This window comes from Eurypyga helias, unplaced genomic scaffold (genome assembly GCF_000690775.1).
Source record: "Eurypyga helias isolate BGI_N326 unplaced genomic scaffold, ASM69077v1 scaffold12382, whole genome shotgun sequence".
In the NCBI taxonomy this organism is placed as follows: Eukaryota; Metazoa; Chordata; class Aves; order Eurypygiformes; family Eurypygidae; genus Eurypyga; species Eurypyga helias.
The window spans coordinates 40,339-54,550 of record NW_010237877.1 but is presented as its reverse complement, the minus strand read 5'-3'; the positions used below and the strand labels follow the sequence as shown (position 1 = coordinate 54,550).

The 14,212-nt window shown below is 41.3% G+C and overlaps 1 protein-coding gene across 1 annotated transcript in view; it reads left to right on the top strand.

The window, feature by feature from the left end:
- Positions 1 to 14,212, top strand: part of TENM1 (teneurin transmembrane protein 1) — a gene marked incomplete at its 5' end in the record, with an annotated part of 128,682 nt that overhangs the window by 80,216 nt on the left and 34,254 nt on the right. The window contains one exon of the mRNA XM_010147636.1: positions 5,135 to 5,289. Coding sequence (XP_010145938.1) covers positions 5,135 to 5,289 — 155 coding nt within the window. The remainder of the gene's footprint in view (positions 1 to 5,134; positions 5,290 to 14,212) is intronic.

Sequence of the window (14,212 nt, the reverse complement as noted above, 5' to 3'; positions counted from 1 at the left end):
CAGGAGGTGGCATTCTTTTTTATCAGTTTTAGATGTTCTTTTACAAATTCTTCAGAAGTTTAATGAGAAGTTTTCAATGTAAAATGCTCATTTGCAAAGTTTTTAGCTGAGCAAAACTTAAAATTTCCAGAAGTGGGCAGCATATAACTCTAGCAGTTTATGGATGTGTTTGAAAAGGATTTGTTTCTAAAATGTCTCTTAGTACACGTACATATATCCTGAGAGCATGTAACAGGAGAAGTTATAGTCAGCCCTCTGTGTTTATTGTGGTTGTATCCACCCATCTACTAAATGCTGTTTTGTGCAGAAAACCTCTATAAAGAGCAAAACATTTTCTGCAGTGCTTCTAGTGGTCATACTTAGTAGCCATGCATGCTTGCACTAGCAGCAGTTTGTTCTTACTGTTAGTTAACAGAATTTAAATGGTCCTGATTAAAAGACCTCTAAGTGTTATAAATATTGTTCAAAACATCTGTGCATAAATCTACTGGAGATAGATGTTCATAAGAGCCACTGTTTTACATTGGGGAACAAAACCTAGTCCTGTGTAAGACAGCCAGCGACTGCACATGACTAAAACCAGTGCTTCAGTACGAGCATGTTACTCAGAAAAAGATCGTGCTCAGCCCTGAGGCAAAGAACAGGACTACATGCTTGCACAAGTTTATTTTGTCCCTACTTAGACTTCAGTGTTTAATGAGGAGTCTCATATCCAAGCAAGCTTGTCTCTCGTGCAATGGGTCACATTTGGGCCCTAAGACAGTATCAGTTGAGTGCAAAGTTTAGTGCTACAGTTCCTTAAAAAAACCAGAATCAGATGGAGAGCCTAATACAAACTACATCACATTCTCAGTGCAAAGAAAAGAGACCTGAAAACGACCTTTTCTACTCACTTGTGGAGTAAGCAGTGTTCCCACTTTTGCTCAGTGCAATTCATTACACTCAGCATGTGCATGTTTCCTCTCCGAGTTCCTCAGTGATTAAAGCACAATTGAAGTGCTGCATGTGATTTCATTCTGCATTACACTGTATGTCAGAAAAAGATTAAAAATAAGCTGTTGGAGTACAGATTATGTGAAGCATCATGCAAGATGTGACAGGAGCATTAATGAATCCAACTCCAATAATGAATAAATTGGGACAGTTTAGCCATAAATCTGTATTTTGTTTTCCAATGGATGCCTTATAGAGGGTATTTGTCAATAAGACTTAAATGCATATTTTTCAAATGGGTAAAGTCAGGTTGGTTTAGTGTATGGAGTAAGCACGGGAAGCAGTAGTTCGTTGTTAAACATGTATGCACTGGCTCTTAAAGAAACTGCCTTATTAGGAAGTACCAAGAATTTATTATCTTTAGTACAAATACTGAAGATGTGGGCTTGTTTATGGCATCACACTGGCACATGTGCTTCTCTTGTAGATAGATTGCCTTTCTGCGAGGGCTGGAGAGCAAAATGCACACTGTTAATGTTAAAGGATCTTTGGTTTTCTTATATAGTCAGTGTTTGAAATCCATCCAGCAACACAGCTGAGTAGCTTTATTTCATTGCAGCATAATTTTTGATTTTTATATAATGGATGGTTTGCAGCCAACACAGCCATCTGTTCACAGGGAAATTGCGTAAAACAGACGATGCACTTGCCCTAGTGATAGATCCTGGTCTTGTGTTATCCGTGGCATGGATCCGATACAGGGCTGCGCTACTCAGGTGAGGAGCACAGCTCCTTGCTGACCGTGCAGCACCACCCCTTCCCAAAGGCAGGCTAAAACACAACATGGCCTGTAGTTCCCACCCACATCAGGTTTCTCATTTGAGCTGCGAACCACACTGGAAAGCAAATCAAATCCCATCTAATGTTTCTCCACAATGCAGTATCAATAAGATTAAAAACACCCCCAACAATCATAGCTGCATACAGTGGTCCGTGCTCCTTACACCTTCCCTGACACGGCAGTCCAGCAAGGCTTTTTCTTTCCAAAAGGAGTCTTGAAGAGGATCTCAAGTAGTAGGAGGCTGGGACTGAAGAGGCTTGTCATCAACCTTCACACATCCCGGAAGAAAAAAACCCTAGAACAATTTCCTAGCAGCTTTTCCATTTATTAATAATGCCTTAGCATATCTCGGCTTTACAGCATAAAGCTGACAGAGCAGGACAGAGCCCGGGCAGCCACGTGGGAACCCCTGAGCATCCCAGCAAGAGGTGCCTCAGAGTCTGGCTCCGTCCGCTCTGCGGCCCCAAACTGTGGTAGCTGAGTCAGCACAGCCCTTCTCATTTTCTGAAGAGAGAATTTATCCATGTGCAAACTAAACTGCAGATGATGACTCAGGCCTTTGGGAGCTATTGCCATGAAAACCTCTGCAGACTTCTAGCTGCACCACAGAAGGTGCAATCCTTTCGGTGTCGGCTTCTGCCACGTGCATTCCCTCAAAATGACATTTGGAAAAATCCTCATCGGATTTATGTATTGTTTATATTGTCATTAATAACCAGGGTGGATTTCCTTTTGCTTCAGCTGGGGTTTTAGGTTGGATGTTTTAGCAGCTCAGCCATATGAAAAGGTATTTTGCCATTCGCTCTGCACACCTAGCCTTTGTTTCTGAAGAGGTGGCCAGCCCCTGGCTCCTGCCCTGCAGACACCCCTAATTCTGGGCTTTTTGTGCACTTCAGTGCAAAGTCTCTTTAGCACATGAGGGACAGACAGAGGTGCCATCCCTTCGCAAAAATTGGAACACGCAGGTCACCCAACACCAAAGCATTTTGCTTCTCAGATGCACTCTTTGCCTCGTCTTGCCTTCAAACCTTTAGCCTTTCGGATTTATAATTGCACTTCTCAGAAGTAGACGATGCTCTGAGCTTGCAGGTCATTCTGTAGTTTCTGAAAGCACAGTCACTCTCTAATTAAAAAGTAAAGACCTTCTGAGGGATCCAGTACCAAAGAGACATGATCTGTGAGGCAACTAGGAGCCAGGCCCTAAGAGGCCTGCTCTTCCTTTAGCCTTTTTGTAACCTCTCAGGTTTCCCCCAGCTGAGCTATCTAGCTGCCCCCCTAGGTAATTCCAGTCCCCCAGGTGACATCTGGCCTGGAGAGTTGGATGTTTCAGTGATGAGCTGTTTCACATAACAAAGTGACTTAGCCTAACCCTGTGCCCTGCAGCACTTCAGCAGTCTGGGGCCATTTTTTGTTCGGCATGGAGAAGGTGTCAGGATGGATACCCCTTTCTAAGAGTAGCTCACAGCCAGATGAATACACGGAGGTGGCAGGTTAAAGAATTAATTTCAGCTACCACCAGTGTGCTGATAGGCAGCCCAAAAGCTGGCCGTAGTAGGAGCACTAGATGCTAAACTGCCATGGCCTTTGGATTTTTTTGTGATGATACCCTCAGACCTTTGCAAGGTGCCTAAATGTCACCTGCAGTGAAAAAGCACCTCTGGGCAGTGAGGGACATGATGGCAGGGTGTACCCAAAGGCCTGTCCCCCCACGAGGCCTTCGCAGCCTCGCTGAGTGCCTCCTTCAGCTTCTCTTTCACTGTAAGAGAAAGCATATTGCACTCAAATGTGTATGTAACTCAAACTCACCCCCCAGGCATTTTCCAACAACCAGGAACAGACTTACTTAGGGGCCTGGGGAGACTGTCTCTCCTTCTCCCAGCCCCATGGGAGATGCACGTTCCCCATCGGGGCTCCCTGCCCCACAGACTGCTTGCTCTCTGTTGTTGGTGGCTACAACTGCTCCTATATATTTAAAGAAATTAAATTAAGCATAAGGAAATGGGGCTGGAAGGTGAAGAAATTCAGATTGGGGTGGATTTTTTTCTTTTTTAATGGCGTGTGGAATTGCTGTGTGAGATCCTAAACTGGCATGCAGACAAGTGTTTTGTAAACTCAAGAGTACATGCAACCTTTGGTTGTGCTAAATGCAGGGGACAAAAATCAAGAACCATATAAGCCACTGTCCAAACCATCTGTTCAAGTCCTCTGCCTTTCATTTCTGTGTAGCAGAACATAAATTCATTATTAAAATAGCTTGGCTGTGCACAGTAGCTGCTATAATTGCAAAGTTATGCAACTTTAAATGGGAAGTTATGGAGTAGTTTAAAGCAAGAAATTGAGCAGTTTTGGTAGAAAGGATTTTGCAAACCTCACATGAATAGAAGTGCTTTTCTAGTTACATTTTCAACATTTCAGGGAAAAAAGATCTTACTGTTCATGCAATATAGAAAAGTCTAACAAATGGAATTCAGGAGAGAACTGAGGAGAAACTGCTAGACTGGGACAGACCAGGGCCGGGCATGAGATGTGATATGGCTGTACTGGACACTGCTGGTGGGAGACAGCAAGCCCTCTGTTCCTCAGTTTCCCCACTGAAGTACAGAAAACGGTGACCTTTCCTTTGCATAGCCCTCACATTTGTTTCAGGGCCCTCTCTCCTGCACAGTGGTGCTAGAGCTATTGCAGATCTGCAGGTAGAACTGCACTGGCTCCTTCTAAAGCCCACTATTATGAGGCTGGTTCCAGTATACGACCATCATCCTGGGCAACGCTGCACCGCAGTACATTCTGCAGGACAGATGTTCTTCTGCCTGCTAAGCAGAGCCTGCTTTGCACCATCTGTATATATAGCCCATATCACGACAGAAGTCTCTCTCATTTTCTGTGGGTGCTTCTTCCTTGATCAGATGCTCTGATAATTCAGACATTAAAGAAATAAAAAAATTTGCCTCTGCATGAGAATTAAGAAAGTGGGAATGAAGAAAAATCAACTAATATAAGTTTTTAGAACAACTACCCTTGTCCCGCTCTGTGATGGACATGAAGCAAAGCTACTGAAGAGCCTAATTTTACGTATATGAATACAGAATTACATTATGAGCAAAGCCTCTGCTGTTTGGTTCTGTTTCTTCCTCCTATCTTCCCTCGTTCTCTCTAAGTCAGACGGTCAGATCTATGGGTATGATCTTTCCATATACAATTTGTATAAGTCTCAAATAAGCAATGGGTAGAAAAAACAAAGTCATACTTTTCTAATCAGAGGTTTTCAGAGTCTGAGAGGAGAGGAAACATTTTAAGGTATACTTTTAAATCTAGATAATGTCAGTACTAAGACTTTTTTTACCCTTTTTCTTCATCCAGGTATCACTGTAGATAAGCACGGATTTATTTACTTCGTTGATGGCACCATGATTCGGAAAATTGATGAGAACGGTGTAATCACAACAATAATAGGTTCGAACGGCCTCACATCAACCCAGCCATTGAGCTGTGACTCTGGAATGGACATCACTCAGGTAGACACCTGGTTTTCATGTGTTGTCACTTTTCTACACATTGTGGAGACAGATAACCTAGTTTTGTGTACAAGGATTATATATCAGAATATGCTGGATGAATCAGATAATTCTGAACTGCACAGTATGGAGAGGATCTTCTATTCACATGATTATTTTAAGGTGTACCATATATAAATGCAAAACTATACACTTGATTTTTTTTTCCAGGATGTGCATATGAATGTGCAGAGGGGCTTATGTAAAGAATACATAATGCTTTAGAAAGTTCCTTGCTACTCTTGAGATATATCTTCTGAGGAGTTTATGAGAAGTTTAGAGTACTTTCCTTTAGTCCAGCATTCAGACTGATTCGCTTGAGCTACTAAATGGAAAAAATACATATTTTGTTTACTTCTAAGTCTGTTCTAAGTCATGGAGGAGCATTACAGTAAGTAGTTATACAATATCAGTATTGTAGTGAAGCTACGGCATTTCAATACATTTCTCAAAGTGCTTTTCAATTCTTACTTCAAGAGAAAAAGAAATTGGACTAAAAGACACTTAATGCATCTCTAGTTTATGCTAAAAAGGATATATAGATAAACACAAAGAAACATAAATGGTACTTTTGACTAGTTAGTGAGCCATACTTACAGAGAGCACAAGGAAGGGATTGGCCTTTGCCAATAAACACTTGAATCAATCAGCTTCTAAATGGGGGAAAAAGCTGCACCCGAAGAAATCTTGAGGCATTCAAGTAACATACTAAAGTTGTGTTATGGACTGTGTCAGCTAATAACCAGGATCCAGTTAATTATGCATTTCATTTTCTCCCTGCCCTTTTCTCAGTCCTTCACAACTGGAAAATTACAGTTAAAATACACTATGTAACAATGGTGAGAGCTTGTTTCTTGTTTCTAGGTAGACTTTGAGTAACAGGAGGTGACTATGCTCTTGTATTCACGTATCTGAAGAGCATGGAGTCAATGTTTTGGGTAGTTCTTATCAAATATCACAGGGACAGACGATGGAATCTAATGCTGCTGTCACAGAAGTGCTGGTAGATTTTATTACTAGAGTCAAAAGAGAAAAATGTGTCCTTGGTCCATTTCACCTATCACTGGACCCCAAGTATTTGCAAATGGGAGGGAAGCCTCAGCTTCCCTGTTCCCAGTCCTGGGATAGACAGACCCTTACATTCTCCCTGGTCCCACAGACACATCATTATTCCATGTAAAGCCGGAGAGGGTCAGCTGGCTTCGTTGTGTTAAACCTAAGCTTAAACTAGCCTCGTAATTGTCTTAGGATCATATGGCTTCTGGGCCCCTTGGCTCGTGCTCTGGCACCCCTTCTTGCAGGGCAGCCAGTCCTGCAGACGATGAGCAGGAACCCTCTCCAGGAAGCAGTGCTCCTCAGCTGGAGGCACTGATGCTCTGCTCTGTTGCTACGTACCAGCTGGCAGCAGCGATGCTTCATGGAACTTAGAGCTGCCTGAAGCACATTTGCTTGCTTCTTGGATACATATAACAACTGCCTGGGGCATCAATAACCAGATTAGAGATCTCTGAGGTGCAGGGAATGGTGCCAGGTGCAACATCTGCTCTCTGCCTTCTCCTTGTGATCTGGGTCTCAGGCTGTACAAATAATTGCTTTACTGGCCATATAATGCGTGGCTGTGTATTTATGTTCACATTTTTTGCTCATTTTGCTCAGTAACAAAATGTCTCACTAAATCTGAAATGGTGAGTTTTGATGGCTTTCAATTCCTTTTAAAAAATTCAAATACCCTTTAGCAAGTAAGTTGCAGCAGGGGGTCTGGCAAATGCAGAAATAAAACCATTTTATTCTTTAAATTAAACTGAAATTAAAAAGGTAAACTTTCTGGGCTGAAATCAAATATGCCAAATTTGTAAGTAGATTTAAATAGCCCTAAAATCCTATTTTTTGGTAGGTTGTCTACTTGCCAGAAACAGGTTTAGTTTACTTACTCTACAACATAGTTCCAGTGCCATGGAGAAAAGGCATCTGCAAAATCATGGATAATAAAAAGCATGTCCTAGAGCAAATTGTTCTTCATTTTGCTCTCAGGACATCAGCTTTCAGCTCAGGTAGGGCTTCTTTTCACAGAAGCAGAAATAAACTTTTTTTTTTTCATGAACAATTCAGGTGGTTCCATGCTTCAACACCTACAGAAACTATTACTGCACATTTCTCAAAATTTTACAAATGTTTCATCATTCTGGGAAATCGGGATATGTTCTTACCACATAGACTGAGATAATCTTCAGATAAACTGCAAATGCATGCCAGCAAATGTTCTAAAGAGCATAATAAATGATGGCATATTAAAGTGTCCCTAAAAATTGGCCAGAATAATTTTATAAGTCTAAGCATAGTAATACTGTATAATTTTCTGCCACTGATAGGCGAAGTCACATTTTTGACCATCTGCAGTACAGCTTTTGAAAGCATTTCTTGTCTGGAAGATTTGTTTTATGGGGATTTAAGTGAAGCAACTTATTGAAATTTTTCACAAAATCCATACTTTCTAGGGTTTTCACATACGCAGTAAAACTCAGACACAAAATAAATGCCGAGAATGCATGTTCTCAAAAGTTACTGTATCAAATTTGCTTGATAGTCTTCTTCCAAAATTGTTGCTGATAACCAGAAAGCTCTATGAAATAATCACATCCCCTTGAAGTCAAGCATGTTAATCTGAAATTATATCAATGAAAATAAGGGAATGATATTTTCACTTAGTCAGAAAGAACTGTATATCCTTGCAAGACTCCTGAGTTTGTTCCAGAATGGCACAAACATAAATGAAAAATGAATTTGGCCCATCTCCACTGAAATTGTTTTTTTGGCTAAATTACAAATGGCATTTACATCAAGAGAATGTGGGCTGCTCACAAATTGTGTGTTTAGAGGGACTTATGAAATAGGTTAATAAAATCAATTCTCAAAGCTAAATTTGTTCTGACAATAAAATCAACTACTTGCTGAAAATCAATATTTCTTGATTTACCCAAGTACAAAAATGTACTCTCGAAGTGAACACATAGAATAACTGCCCATTGCGAAAACTACCATAAATGACAAGCTTTCACTTTAAGGCATTCATTTTAATGAATGAGTTGATTATGAAAGGGTTTAATCATTTATTCCAATATCAGTTTTGATGGAAACACTTCTTATTAATCATTCTGTGTTTGTTATTCACCACCTTCTCATTCTTAAGCATAGTATTCTGCATTCATAATGGGGGGAGGGAAGGACAGCTGAGATTGAAAAGATTATATGTGTGGCAAATAAGCCACCAAGCTCTGACTAATTACTTTGAACTCATACTTCACCGTGAGGACGTTAATCTGAATTTAGAAGGAAAAGGCCATTCGACTGAGGTGTGTTGATAGTACATCAGCGTTCTCAGGACTATTTCAGCACGTAAAAAAACTTGGATGACTTTTCTTTGCAGCAAAGATTATTTTAGTGTTCTTCAATTAGTTAATGAGGAGGCAATCTAAAGAAAATAGCTCCGTGGAGTTAGTTTTATTAATAGATACGTGTACATACTCAACACTCACCATTGGTGCTAGCATTTTAGCAGACAACTGCATTAAAATCAGGTATTCCAGTATCTTTCATTCCGGTAGAGCTGGTCACATTTTTTGAAAATGCTGCCTCTGAAACCCTGTATACTAGAACATGAACAAAAGCTGAATTTTAAAGGCAAAACATTTCACAAGAATATCCGAAGGTGGTGTTGGTGTTGTTCAGTTATTTTTAATATTCACCTCACTATAGCACCCAGAATCTGAATGTCAGACTTTTCAGATGAGTGTCCCTGCTACTTGGTCCTTGGCTTCTTCTAGGTCTGGTTCCCGTTCTTCATTTCTTCTTTGGAGGCTGTTTTCTTGTAGGTTACTTAAATGAATAATAAACCTACGTTGAACTTTATGCTATTCCATCTGAGCTGGAGGCCCCATGGATTGAACTAACTGATCTCCCAGCTGAATAGTCCACTGACTGTCTCCCGCCAAACTGAAGCCCAGCTGAAGAAAACAGGATTACCTGCTATATCTCCTACTTTCCCCATACCCTTTGGATAGGAAGACTGTTGTAGGTACTCTAAATCAGGGGCATAAGCTGTGGTCCAAAATACTCCTACTGCCTTCTCGAATTGCTGCGCTGCTGTCCGACCTTGCACCAGCAGTGGGCTGCCTGGGGGGAGCACCCTGCAGCAGGACCTGTGGCCGGGTCTCCTGGCCACAAGCCGCAACAGGAGTGCCAAGGGAGGAGACTGGGATGGCAAGTGAAACCAGGAGAAGAAAAGGGATCATCATTCTCTTTCACTGCCTGGTGAATTTGGGCTTGATCCTCAAGGCATCTCTACGTTGCTTTTTTTCTCAAATGTGCGCATTCTCGTAGTGGTTGCTGCATCCCTAGGGTATACAGAAATCTTTTTGCCTGTTTGTTGGTAGCAAATGAGAGCACATCATGTGGGTCTGTTTGTCAGTATTCTTTCCCTTGCAGTAAATCAGAATCTTGGGCCAATTTCAAACAAATGTGTAGAAGAAAAGCAGCCTTCGTAGCAATTAAATTCCTAAACGTTCCATAAAAAATATTAATCTAGTTAGAAGAGAGAGACCTAAAGTGCCCTTTCAAAAGGAAATATTGCAGCATGAGCTTTCTTTTATTAAACTCCAGAGATTCCACTCGATCTAATAAATGCTCCAGTCACAGGAAAAGCTTCATTTAGTGCTTGGATCTTATTAAACTCCCAAGTCAGTCAGCCATGAGACGGAAGTCCTTAGGAAACCAGACTTCATTAGATCCAGTGTTCATAGAAGTTATATTGACGTTGTGGGAGGTTTTGTATGAAAGTAAAAACTCTTCAGCTCAGCTTGAGTGATAAGCTTCGCTTCTCTTCTGCCTCCATTGCTGCAGTGAGAGCTGAGGAGGGAATTAACAGATATTTCTACCATCTTGCAATTTCGTCCTGTGTCTTTCCTCCCATGAGAAGTATGCAGGCTGAATTTCCACCACTCTGAACCTCAAGTCATTTATATCTGTGCACGTGGTAGCAGTCAGTATGGGGGAACCCATCTCAAGCACAGCCCCTGCAAATAGAGAGACCAAACATTTGCAAGGCAAGAGAAAATGACTCCCAAGAGCTGTCTCTTAGCTTGTAACCATGGCCTTGTTCTTGTGCTGATGTCAGTCCCACTAGGGTCTGTGCCAGAGCAATAGCTCCAGCCTGATTGATGGTGTTAATAACCGTCACTGCTGTGTTCCAAAATGAAAGGTCTGGTTTGAAGACTTTTTCTTGACATTTGCACTTCATCAGCCGTTGTTCAGCAGTTCTCCATGTGAGGGAACCATCTATATTGTGTTGCTTCACATAAACTTCAGTGACACTGCAAAATGTTTTGCTCCCTTCTAAAAATGTGACAGTGTTACTTACGTAGGCAATTTGCTTGCATAGGTCAAATTAAAAGGCGGATTTCTAGAACAGGGTTTAAAGGCAACTCATGCATGGCAAGAATGCCATGTCCTGGACAGCCTACTGTGAATGATAGAGGAGAGGGTAGAGAGCAATAAGTCATGCTGTTGATGACCTACTTGAAATAGTGAAGTGAGAGACAGAATGCTGGAAAGCATGAGTAAAGATGAGCAGAACTGCTTGAAAATGTGGGAGATATCTCAAAAATGCATACACTAACACTGTTCCCAAAGTCACGAGTGCTGCAGGCAGTCCCCACCAGCATCTGCACAGGCACAATATGCTTCAGTGGCATTGTGGAAGCCTTTTGAGCAGAACAAAAAGCTCCCAGGACATGGTGACCTCACTTGAAAGCAGCGATGAGGGTCTGCTCATCGGAGCAAGCACAGCCTGAACAGAGCTTTCACTGGGCACCTTTGGAAGCAGGACAGGAAAATCTGAAGGACAAAAATATGATCTGATGAACGGGTGAGACACAGACGGAGTGAGCTGCCAGCATAAGAACCAAATTGATTCTAGGCTGAAGTAGTTTTAAGCCAGGCTACGAGTAGGACATCACAAAGCAACTGCGGGATTACATGGGGCCAATTAATTAATTGGTACTGCAGGTCAGAGGAAGATACACTGTCCCTTTAGGTGTTTCTCTACATAACCAACTATATACAGCGTTCTTGTAAAAGCAGAAAGCATAAAACACTTTCTCAGTGGCTTTTTTTAACACTAGATGCATAATATTCTAATTGTGTTAGAGGACTGCATGCCATCAAAAAGAAACAGCTCTGTTTTCACTGTAGCAAAGTATTGCAAAACTACTCCTGCTCCTGATTTATTTGTAGTCTCTACCTGTGTGAAGATTTTGATACACGGTTCTAGTTATGTGTAATTAATGTTTCATAAATATTACAAATCTCTGAACTGTGTTTTCAGTGCTTTGCAGAGACATGTTTTATGTGTATTTGTGAAATTGCTGACCAAAAAGCACACAAAGCAGAAATAACAATTTATAGGCCCTTTAACTTTTATTTATGAGCTTCCCTTAGAGAAGAGTTTCAGAGCTTTTTTTTCTTTTTAGAAAAAAAAATCTTTATTATTATTTTTTCTCGTTTTTGCTGCATGAAGGGGCCCAGAAAAGTTGTTTGGTTTTTTTGGGTTTGTTTGTTTGGGTTTTTTTCTTCCACTATAAAGTTGTCTCATTCGCTGGTTCTTTTTACTCTGCTGCTTACTTTCATGTTTTCTTCTCTGGCTTTGCTGGAGTACCAGAGAAGCTAACTAGAATGGAAGTCGTGGCCCCAGCAAAATCAGCAACTGATTTGCCACTGACTTCAGTGGAACTGGGGCTTCTCACTGGGTGCTTTTCCACACTTAATTGAAAGGGTAGTGAGTGGCGAGTGTGTAGCAACAGGAAACTGTATCCTGAGAGCATCCATGTGTTTTTGAAAAGTAGACCAACAAGTAATGGACAGAGCTTTTACTGGGGCATTTTCATACCTTTTTAAAAATTAGCTCCCCCCTCAATTAGTTGTGTTACTTGGAAACCATAAGCCTATACAGAATAATTCCAACCATAATAGCGTATGCAGGAACAGGTAGTATCCATACTTTGAAGCAAAACCAAGCTGAAAGCCTTTTTAAAAAAGAATCTTCAGGTAGAAGATAAAATAATCTTTTCCCAGGAGTAGAGGAGAGGTTAAGTAGCCTCTCTTTAACAGGAACTGAGTGAAAAGAGGCTCATAGGATTAGGACCTCAGGTGGAAACAAGTCTATGAGAGCTCATGAATCAAACTTGTAGGTGTATAATGTGATTTTAGAATATCAAACAGAAAGCAGGATGGTTTCATCACAGCTAATTTATATTCTAATCAAATTATTCTATCACTGAATTTGAAATATTAGTCATAGAAGCGAGATAGCGCGCAGTGAAAGCACACTGCAATTTCTTAAAGCTCAAGTGGTCTTTTTATATTGGTCACCTGCAAAACAGCAATTTATTTCAATTATCTGCCATAAATAACACATTATGACTGAGTAAATACTATATCCATTTTAATCAACTCTTCCAGCAATTGCATCCTTTGATTGTTGAGGCACTCCACTTGATGGTGGAGTGAAGGAGACCTGACAGACCTCTGCTCATGACTTTTCTCTTTTTGTTATTCAGAGACAGATCTAAATTGGGGTTTTTTTAATCATTTTTTTCCAATGAGAAATTGCGAGAAAGAAGAAACTTCTGTGAGAATGAGATGGCTGTCAGGAGGGCAGCAGCTTAGCCCTGAGTCTAGGTGCTCTCAGGTGCACCTTCACGGCTAACAAACCGCTGCCTAAACACCTGATCCTCTTTCAGCTCTCCCGGGAAGGATTCCCAGCTGAAGTCTGGTTCATTTTGGGGCTCTTCTGTCATTCTCTTCCAAGCAACCAACTTATCTAGTTGCGTCCCTCTTTATTCTTTATGCACAAGTAGCATCTGATTATCTCTCTTAAATACAGTTTCAGTCCAATGGAGTCTAGCTGAGGAGTTATTTGTGGCAGAGGCCTTGCATCTCCTGTGCTGGGTATGCTGCTGAAAATCTTTAGAGCAGCTTTGCCAGACTGGTGGGAGTCTGCAATGGGTTGAGACAGATCCATGACTACATCTGAATTTTTTCATCTGTTGAGGAGACAGAGTGGACAAAATGTATGCACAAATATATATAATATGTGCATATATAACTATGTCTGTATACATATATGTGTATGTGTTTTCTATCTATACTGCAGAACTACCGTAAGTGAAAGCTGGTCCCTGACATCCTATAGTCCAAGCCCCAAGAAGGTCTGCTGAGAGGGGAATGTAGGTGTTGATGGGAGCATGCAGAGGCAGGCTAGGCAGACAGTGCCCCTCCTCCAGTTGTTGATCCATATCCACTAAAAAGGCTTGTGATGTAAGAACTATCTGCTTTGATGGAGGCAACTCCTACATTAGCCATTTTTTTTTTAAGATTGTCACTGTGTACTGTGTGTTTGTTGCTCTCCTCACCAACCAACGCTTCGCACATCTATGGGGTAAAGGACTTCCCACGGATGTAACAAGTTTTGTGTCTTATATAGTGAATAACAATAATTGAGCTTTATGTGGAGCTTTCTTTACTGCCTCAATTGCAAGTCTTTCATATTGCCCAGAATGTTCTGGTTTAGAAGTGTTGCACAGCATTAAGGGGAGGGAGGAAGACCAAATGTGCTGGTAGAAGTCCGGAGTTTGAGTCCCAGGCAGATTTGAGGCCAGCAGTCACCAGAGGTGTGGTGTCCTTCCCGCAGAGATGCTGCACACTGCTGGGATAGAAATTGCTGCACTGACTAGGGCAGAGGAAGATTGTCCTACATCTTAGATGAGTGAGGACTGTCTTTTCAGACTCCTGGTCTGTCCTCATGGCAGCACAGATACAGAGAAAGCTTACA